General features: G+C 51.8%; 1 protein-coding gene across 1 annotated transcript in view; it reads left to right on the top strand.

The window, feature by feature from the left end:
* Nucleotides 1-5123: 5123 nt before the first annotated feature.
* Kdelr3 (KDEL endoplasmic reticulum protein retention receptor 3) overlaps nucleotides 5124-9589 on the top strand; it is an 11557-nt gene continuing 7091 nt past the window's right edge. Inside the window, exon 1 of the mRNA XM_050165535.1 lies at nucleotides 5124-5357. Coding sequence (XP_050021492.1) covers nucleotides 5267-5357 — 91 coding nt within the window. The 5' untranslated portion in view covers nucleotides 5124-5266. The remainder of the gene's footprint in view (nucleotides 5358-9589) is intronic.

Below are 9589 nucleotides of genomic sequence, written 5' to 3'. Positions count from 1 at the left end.
CACAGAGACTGCCCTTGGGGCTGGAGTGACCAGGACCACAATAGAAACGAAGATGGCCCTTGGCGTGTGCAAGGTACTTTGCGGTTCGACAGCTTCTTTTAAACTTGGTGATTATTTCACACACTTGGCGAGAGCTACTCTGAGACATTGGTGGTAATGTCCCATCTCCTAGACCTGGAGAGGAGTGGGGACTTCAAGACCACACAGCAGGTTACTAATGGGCTGGTCTCCAACTGGTTCCTCTTCCACTTGTCTGCACAGTTCTCGGTCGGGATGCTGGCCACCAAGTGCAGGTCCTGGCTTTGCCCACTTCACCTAGTGATGCTGGGGCGCAGCTCAGACCTCCGGCTTCCCACCTGGAAAGCAGGGAAGGAATTCCCAGGCGGGGTATCTGGCGGCAGCTGGCGACCACAAGGAGGACAGGGTGAGTGGGAGTGGCGTTTGCCAGATGCCCTCGGGATGCCAGCGCAAGGACGAAAGGCTGCGTCGCTTCCCACCTCACTTGGCCAGCGATCTCTCTCCAGCCTCGCTCCGTGGTTGGCTCCAGAAATCCAGGCTCCGAGTCTTGGCTCGTGCCTTGTCACTCGGGAGACGCGGGGAGCGGCTTACCGTTGCCGTGGGAACCCCGCCCGGGCCAGGCCCCGCTCACGACTCCGGGCACCAGGCAGGAGCAGCCAAGCGGACCTCGGCATTTGGGGTCTCAGAAAATGACACTTGTCCCTAGAGTAACTCTCCAAGCGTAGTGCACACACCTCAGAAACACAGCGTACAACCCACATCACCCCCGCCCGGTCAATTCCGAGCACTTCCAGCGGCAGAAATCTAAGGTGCCAGGAAGGCGCTGTTTAGCGGGAATTACCCTTTAAGACTGCACGGGTTCCGTGTTTCCTCTCGAGTCCGCTTTTTGGGCCCTCTTTGGGACTCGGTTTCCTGCGAAGGGACTCGAGGAACTGACACGTGATCTTTACCTGTTCCTTGCAAGGTGCTTTAGACACTTGGCTGACTTTGGCCCTGTGATCATCCCCCCCCAGTCAGTTAAAAACAAAACAACAACAAAATAAAAACAAACAAAAAACAGGTCATGGACGTGTGAGACTCAATAGTTCAAATGGGTTGCTCCCAGGCTGATACAGCCAGAGACTCCCAGCTCATCTCCCTAGTAGGACGCACGGGGACAGTGGGTCCCAGCCTATCCTCTTGTCCCTAGACACGTCTTTACTCCCTAGAACCCTCTCTCCAGTTTTGTTGTTGTTGTTGTTCTTGAGGCAAACTCCTACTCAAAACTCACTTGCCTTGACACTTTCCTTAATTCCTATCCTGCTCGCAACTTTCCTTCCGTGAGCAGGAGGCTTCTGACTTCATCCCCAGGGTCCTACACTGTTTGTGACTAGTCCCTCCCTTCCTCCCCGCTGGACACCCAGAGAAATCCTGCAGACTGTATCGATCTTTATTTTCAGTCCTCAGGGCGCCTGGCACACAGCTGGTCTTCAATAAATATACTTGGCGCTAAAAGTGGAAGGAAGCTTTCACAACCTTGGCTGCCTCGTCTGTAAAATGCCATCACTTGCCAGGGGTGGAACTTTTGGAACACCTGGGGCCCGGCTACAGGGAGAGACAGGCAGCTGGGAGCCAACTCTGGCTGGCTGTTTGAGACGGTGTCACGGGGGTCTCGGAACCATTAGTGAGTCTCAGAGCCCCCAGAACAGGTTCTCCCTGCCTTGTGGGCCTCTGCTGGGGAGCCAGCCCACACACTGCAAGACATTCAGCACAATGGTGAAATACCATAAAACGCTACGATCAGCATGGAAAAAAACATTATTATGCAATTATGCATGCATATCATTTTCTAAAACCGAGTGACCCTCATCCTCTCTCTCACAACTTGACTTTGAACATACAAGCTTCCTTGATAATGAGAAGAAACACTCCTCACCCTTTGAGCTGGGGGAAGTTTCCCTTTTGGCTTCACCTCAGCAAGCACATTTGGGGGGGGTGTAAAAATCGAGGCACGGAGGATGAGGCTCTCGCTCACATCCACCTGTGTCCGGGACTGATGGAGAATGGTGATGGCCCCAGGTGGTTGGAGGCAGGGAATAGGCTGGAGCAACGCGTTTTAACTAACTATGGGGATTTGCACTCAAGGCAATCCTCCCGCCTCAGTCTTCTAAATGCTGGGATTACAGGTAGGACATACCGCACCTAATTTCTGCGGTGCTCTAACAGATGTTCCACCTTGGAGATGGGGTGGGTGCGGTGAGCTGATGACTAAACAGAGAGTGACAGAATCCTGGGGAAAGGGTTCTGATGCAGGCTGTGGGCACAAACAACTGCACCACCCATTTCTCCATCTGTGAGATTCAGACTTAGCATTCATTTCTCAGGAGCCTCAGGAAGACCCATCTAACAGACGGGCAAGCTGAGGCCCAGAGCACAGGCATGCGAAGGCTCACCACTGTCGTGGCAGGCCCAGCACAAGGCCCTGCAGCTCCCCAGCCTCACTCCTTTCCCTTTTCCCACTACAGTGGTCACTTCTCAGGCCTCCTGGCCTGGACCAGTCTCCCTGGCCAAGGTCTCCTCTGGGAAGAATTATAGGAAGTGGAAGACTCAGCCCCAGCCCAGTCCCCAGGCCCCACTGATAGCTGGGTTGCTTCCCAGGAGGGCAGATGTGTTCCTAAGCTTCTCTTTGGCTTGGGCAGGAGGTGGGCACTGGAAGATGCCAGCATGCTGGGTAGCCTCACCTGAGGGTTTTAAATGGCCACTGCCCTCTCTGGACATCCACCTAGGGAAAGCATCCTGGCAAGGCTGGGTAAAAGTGGGGAACAGAGGGCTGAGTGCAGTTTATCTTCCCAGAAGGCCATGGTCCATGCATGACACTTCTCTGACCTCAGGCTCCATTGCCTGCCCCACAGGCTCTAAGGCTGAACAGGCAGGAGCTGCCCAGCACACCTGATGGCCTAGCACCCTATAGGTATGCTACCCTCCCACAGATGTGCAAGCCCTGTGGCTTTCATTGTGGGAAATCTCCCTGTCAGGTGGGAGTCCTTGCTATACAGGGTCCCATCCCCTCCCTCACTGCTCTGGCCTGGAACCTCCCCCCCCCCCCGCCCCATCATGGCTACTAGCAGGGCAGGGCAGTCAGACTGGGACTGAGCCTCAGTTCTAAGCTAACATGATGTCTGTGTGATAAACAGAAACGATTTCACAGCCAGGCAGTAGTGGTGCACATCTTTAGTTCCAGCACTCGGGAGGCAGAGACAGGCTTGAGGGCCAGCCTGGTCTACAGAATGAGTTCCAGGACAGCCGGGGCTGCATAGAGAAACCCAGTCTCGAAAAACAAAAACAAACAAACTAGGAAAACTAAGAAAAAAGAAAGAAAGAAAGAAAGAAAGAAAGAAAGAAAGAAAGAAGGAAGGAAGGAAGGAAGGAAGGAAGAAAGAGGAAGGAAGGAAGAGAGAGGGAGGGAGGAAGGAAGGAAGATGATTTCACGTCTCTGGACCCAGGATTCTGTCTAATATGAGAATGGCAGTGCCTACCTGGGCACATTGTTCAGATGGTGACCCTAAAGCTTTTGTCATGCACATGTCTCATCTTGGGGCCTTTCTCAGCTATTCCTAGCATACAAGTGAATGAGTGTGTGTGTGCGTGTGTGTGTGTGACATTTAGCCCAGTCACTATATGACCTTAACTTCTGATCTTCTTGCCGCCATCTCCAAACGCAGGGATTATAGGTGCATTGCCACATCCAGTCTTTTTTTTTTTTTTTTTTATTTACATTGGGAACACATGTAAGGTTCTGGTGACTGAGGTCAGTTTGTCAAACTGGTTATCAAGTGACTTTACCGGCTGAGCCATCTCAACAATCCCTATATGAATTATTGTTGTTGTTATTTTGTTTTGATTTGCTTTCTTGAGACAGGGTTTCTCTGTGTAACTTTGGAGCCTGTCCTGGAACTCGCTCAGTAGACCAGGCTGGCCTCAAACTCACAGAGGTTTGCCTCTGCCTCCAAGTTCTGGGATTAAAGGCGTGTGCCACCACCACCCAGTGAGGTTTTTTTTTATATAGTGAGGCTTTTTTTTTATATGGTGGTGCTCTAGGCAAACACCCTACCAACTGAGCCACAAGCCTAGTTCTACTGTGTGTGTGTGTTTGTGTGTGTGTGTGCATGTGTGTGTTCTTACCTGTAGATTCACAACAAGCCTGTCCAGGGTCCTACATGCTGCACTCCCTCAGACCATGTCCATGATACTGGTCCTCAGGGTCACATGCCAAGTCTGCCAGTACAGCTTTGTGCTGGCTGGGAGTGATGGTGAAGGCACTGGGGAGGGGAGCATCGAAAGAGTTGGTGAACATGGTAGTGACAGATCTTCCTCCTGCCAAAGCCTCTCTTGCAAGTGGGAAGAGGAGAGAAGTGGGAAGGGTGCTGGGACCAAGAAGAAGACAGTCAGGCCCTTGGTTCATCTGTTCCCTGTCCACAGGTTCAGAGGGTGGCTGTCCTGCTGGAGAACCCACACAGTGGAGGCCTCAAGCCCATCGATGGTTCTTCCCGCTCTACCCTGCCCGCCTCTCTGACATTTGGAGTTTTTCCTGGTCAGCGAAGTGTTTCCTAGCGTCTTCTCACAAGAAGAAGAGGGGAACAGAAATGAAGGCGTGGGATCCAGCGACACACTTAGCTTCTTTCACACTCTCAGCGGCTCTAGTGTAAGGTCAATACTGAGACCCAAAGAAGGGAGCCCGGGACAGCATGTCTCCACACCCCAAACCATCAACAATGTTAGCCCAGAGCTATCCAGATTAACAGGTGAGAGGGGCCCCACTTCTCATGAGTTCTCATGAGTTCCAACCCAGGAGGTTGACAGGGGTCGGCCCAGAGCCTGTTTCCACCTCCCAGGCCCCAGCAGAGCTTTGGCAGTCGGGACTCAGTTTTTAGCCAAGTGCCTGCCTATGACTGTGCCTTCTGGGGATGAGCGGGACCCCTGGGTTCGAATGCAGGTCCAGAGAGGGCGTAGGCGTCTCTGTGCGAACCGTCCCGCCCATCGGCGTGGGGATGTGGGAAGCTCCGCTTCCTGACTCCTCTCGGGCTCCTGGCCGCCCCGCCACGTCACCGCGCGGCTGAGAGTGCGCGCGGCGGGAGCGCGCGCGGGGAGGCGCGGCACCGGCCTGGGACACCGCGAGGCGCGGGGACGGGGACGTGGCAGCGCCCGGCGCTCCAAAAAGTTCCCTGGAAGTTCCCTGCGCGACGCGGTGCGGGAAGCGGCGGGCGGGACCATGAACGTGTTTCGAATCCTCGGAGACCTGAGCCACCTCCTTGCCATGTTCCTGCTCCTGGTCAAGATCTGGAGGTCCAAGAGCTGCGCCGGTGAGCGGCGCCCGGGCGGGGCGGGATGGGACGGGACCAGGGTGGGAACTCGGTCTCTGAGTGAACCCCGCGCGCGCGCATCCAAAAACTTTGGTGAAGTTGTTCCACATCAGAGGATCCGGGGGATTATGCGGGAGCGTGACTTCCGCTTCCACGGATACTACTACTGCACCTTCCTCGCCCCATCCTTCACCCCAAGGCCCAAGGTGGCAATGTCACTGGTACTGGACAAAGACTGAGGCGGGGGGGGGGGAGCAGGCAGGCCCTCCCCTCACTAGGAGAGAAGAGCGTATATTTAGAAAGTGCCCTAGTGGTGGTGTCTTTCCTTTGCCTTCGACTCCCCAAGGAGGACCTTCCGTTTCCTGCATGCTAGTGACACCAGCCTGGCGCGGGGGTGTGGAGCTGGCCCTGAGTGGAGATACGAGCTATTGGAGGGGCTTCCTGTTTGGCCAGCGGTCTCCTTGCTGCCTTACTGGGGTTGGGAGAAGTTTCCAGGCTGGTTGATGATTGCAGTCCCACTTGGTGCAGTGAAAAGCTGCCCGCTGTCTTTCAGCCTTCTTTGTCCTTAGAGCCCCTGCCTGTATTAGAGATGCAGCCAGGGGCTTTGGGGTGAGCTCAGACTCCACCAGAGCTGGGGAAGCAGAGAACAGCTGAGCGCTACGTGGAGGAAGGGGATGGGCAGGGTGTGTGCCCAGAAGCAGAGAACCCTAGTGCAAATACATAGAAGCCACAGGGCATAGGGCAGATCCTGAGAAGGACACACACGGGGGCCGGGGGTGGGGGGAAGATCCAGAAGGTAGGGTGGTTCGGAGGTGAACGGCTTTACCCATTATGCTTGGCATCCAAGACTGAGAAAGCCATGAAAGGTTTTGAAGCAGAGCGAGAGGAGTAGCAGGTCTCTCCAGAAGCGGGGGATGGGGGTTGAAAGCATTCTAGATGTCACCGGGGAGACTGGATAGGAGAGGGACTGGACTGCTAAGGATCCGGGCACATTTGGGGTCCAGTGGCTCTGCACTGAACTGGAAGTTCTGGGGTTTGGCGTCATTCATAGTCCTTCGGGGTCTGGCTCAGGGCACCTGGGGACTGGAGGCCCAAAAGGGAAGTCACTCGGATCTGTGCCGTGCCTCAGAGAATGCCAGGGGCAGGAGCACTGTGCCCTGAAACTCCACTGCCCTGCCATGGGTTGCTGGCCTACTTTACTGCAAGACCAGCAAAAAGGACCAGTGAGGTCAAATCAGTAAGTGGTGTGGCTCCTTAACCTTAGTAAGTGCTGTGGGCAAAAGAAAAATGGCAGCCGGTGCCAGGCCGGAGTGCTGGAGACACTGGCCACTGTCTTGCTGTGTTATGTAGTCTGGGGTCTCTTGTGTAACCTGGGGTCTCTGTTTTCCCATCAGTCAGAGGGACAGGAGGCTGCTCTGACTGGTTAACCCTTTAGAGACAGGCTCAGACTCACAGTGTCCCTTTTTCTTCTGGGCTCTGGATGGGGATGGTGTTTGTGGAAATCAGTGGTTTTTGTTTTTGTTTTTTAATATTTATTTATTATGTATACAATATGTCTGTCTGTATGCATGCAGGCCAGAAGAGGGCACCAGATCTCATTACAGATGGTTGTGAGCCACCATGTGGTTGCTGGGAATTGAACTCAGGACCTTTGGAAGAGCAGGCAATGCTCTTAACCTCTGAGCCATCTCTCCAGCCCCCGAAATCAGTGTTTTTGTTGTTTTGTTTTGGGTTTTTTGTTTTTAGGTTTTTAAAATAATTTTATTTTTTAATTGATTTTATTGAGCTCTACGCTTTTTTTTTTTACTGCTCCCCTCCCTACCTCTCCTCTCCCCTTCAACCCTCTCCAGTGGTCCCCATGCTCCCAATTTACTCAGTAACTCTTGTCTTTTTCTACTTCCCATGTAGGTTAGATTCATGTATGCCTCTCTTAGGGTCTTCATTGTTGTCTAGGTTCTCTGGGATTGAGATTTGTAGGCTGGTTTTCTTTGCTTTATGTTTAAAAACCACTTATGAGTGAATACATATGATATTTGTCTTTCTGGGTCTGGGTTACCTCACTCAAAACGATGTTTTCTAGCTCCATCCATTTCAAGCTGTTGTTATTTTTTTCTACTGTGTAGTGCTCCATTGTGTAAATGTTCCACATTTTCCTTATTCATTCTTCGGTTAAGGAACATTTAGGTTGTTTCCAGGTTCTGCCTATGACAAACAAAGCTGCTATGAACATAGTTGAGCACGTGTCCTAGTGGCACGATTGAGCACCCTTTGGATATCTACCCAAAAGTGGTATTACTGGGTCTTGAGGAAGGTTGTTTCCTAATTTTCTGAGAAATCACCACACTTACATCCAAAGGGGTTGTACCAGCTTGCATTCCCACCAGCAATGCAGAAGTGTTCCCTTTTCCCCCACAACCTCTCCAGCATAAGTTGTCATCAGTGTTTTTGATCTTGGCCATTCTTACAGGTGTAAGATGGAATCTCAGAGTTGTTTTGCTTTGCATTTCTCTGAGTAATTTGGGAGCATGGGGATCTTGGGGGAGGGTTGAAGGGGGGAGGGGAGAGGCAGGGAGGGGAGCAGAGAAAAATGCAGAGCTCAATAAATATCAATAAAATATGTAAAAAAAACAGAAAATAAAATAATAAAAAACATAAAAGAAAATGTCACCGTGACTGGGTGGTGGTGACAGACTCCTTTAATCCCAGCATTCAGAAGTAGGCAGATCTCTGTGAGTTTAAGGACAGCCTGGTCTACAGAGCAAGTTCCAGGACAGCCATGACTGCACAGAGAACCCCTGTCTTGAAAAACAAAACAAACAGAAGGTGACTCTGTCCCAGGACTGTCAGCCCCACCAGAAGCGTTAGATAGGTGGTGTGGACATAGGAAAGAAAAGACACTACGTGGGTCACACTGCTCAGACATTCTGCTCACTTGGAATATAATCTAGACATTTGATAGACTGGACCGACCGTGACAAGAGCCAGGGCAGAGGGTGGCCCAGGCTGCAACTGGGATAAGGCTTTGTGTCTTTTAAGGACATTTGGAAGCCACTTACACACTTTAAGCAGAAATTTATTTTAAAATAACCCTTGAAACCAGGCGGAGGTTGTGCACACCTTTAATCTCAGCACTCGGGAGACAGAGGTTGGCAGATCTCTGGGAGTTCCAGGCCAGCCTGGTCTACAGAGCGAGTAAGCTAGGACTGTTATACAGAGAAACCATGTCTCGGAAAACCCAAATACATACATACATACATACATACATACATACATACATACAGTAGCTCTTGGGTTTCTGGATGGAGACTGGAAATGGAGGACTAGTGGCCAGCAATGAAAGATTCTGAGAGACCAATCCACAAGGCCCTGAAGTGACATAGTTGGCTGTCAGAGCTGCAGAGTAGGCTAAGGGATGCTGAAGGGATGTGAGAGAGGGGGCTGGAGAGGAGAGGAAGGGAGGGAGGCCCAAGGGTCGCTGTGAGTTCTGGGGCTTGAGAGCTAAGGGTTGGAGGGCTGTTTACCAAGAAGGGGTAGAGGAGGATGAGGGGAGAGAGCTTTGTGTTAAGCTGACTTTGGGGTCCTGAAAAATGGAGGAGACAGGTGAACGAATGTACAGGCCAAAACTGAGAGGAGGGTCCCTAGTGTTGTGTGTGAGTGTGTGTGTGTGCAAAAGAAATAGTATTTTATTATATTTATTTGTTCTTTTTATTGTATATGTATGTACCTGAGTCTATGTATATGTACCACGTGCTTGCATTGACAGTGGAGGTCAGAAGAGGGCAGCAGATCTTCCGCCTAGAGTTATAGGCAGTTGTGAGCCACTTTGTGGAGGGCTGGGAGCTGAACCCCATTCTTCTTCTTCTTCTTCTTCTTCTTCTTCTTCTTCTTCTTCTTCTTCTTCTTCTTCTTCTTCTTCTTCTTCTTCTCCTTCTCCTCCTCCTCCTCCTCCTCCTCCTCCTCCTCCTTCTCCTTCTCCTCCTCCTCTTCTTCTTCTTCTTTTTTGGTTTTTCGAGACAGGGTTTCTCTGTAGGCTTTTTGGAGCCTGTCCTGGAACTAGCTTTTGTAGACCAGGCTGGCCTTGAACTCACAGAGATCTGCCTGCCTCCGCCTCCTGAGTGCTGGGATTAAAGGAGTGTGCCACCACCACCTGGCAAATAATTCCATTTTAAAAAGACAGACAGCCGGGCGGTGGAGCTGGGCATGGTGGTGGTACACGCCTGTAGCTGCAGCAT

The sequence above is a fragment of the Alexandromys fortis genome, unplaced genomic scaffold, assembly GCF_014885135.2.
Source record: "Alexandromys fortis isolate MF-2015 unplaced genomic scaffold, M_Fortis_MF-2015_v1.1 scaffold_157, whole genome shotgun sequence".
In the NCBI taxonomy this organism is placed as follows: Eukaryota; Metazoa; Chordata; class Mammalia; order Rodentia; family Cricetidae; genus Alexandromys; species Alexandromys fortis.
This window is presented reverse-complemented; position numbering and strand designations above follow the sequence as displayed.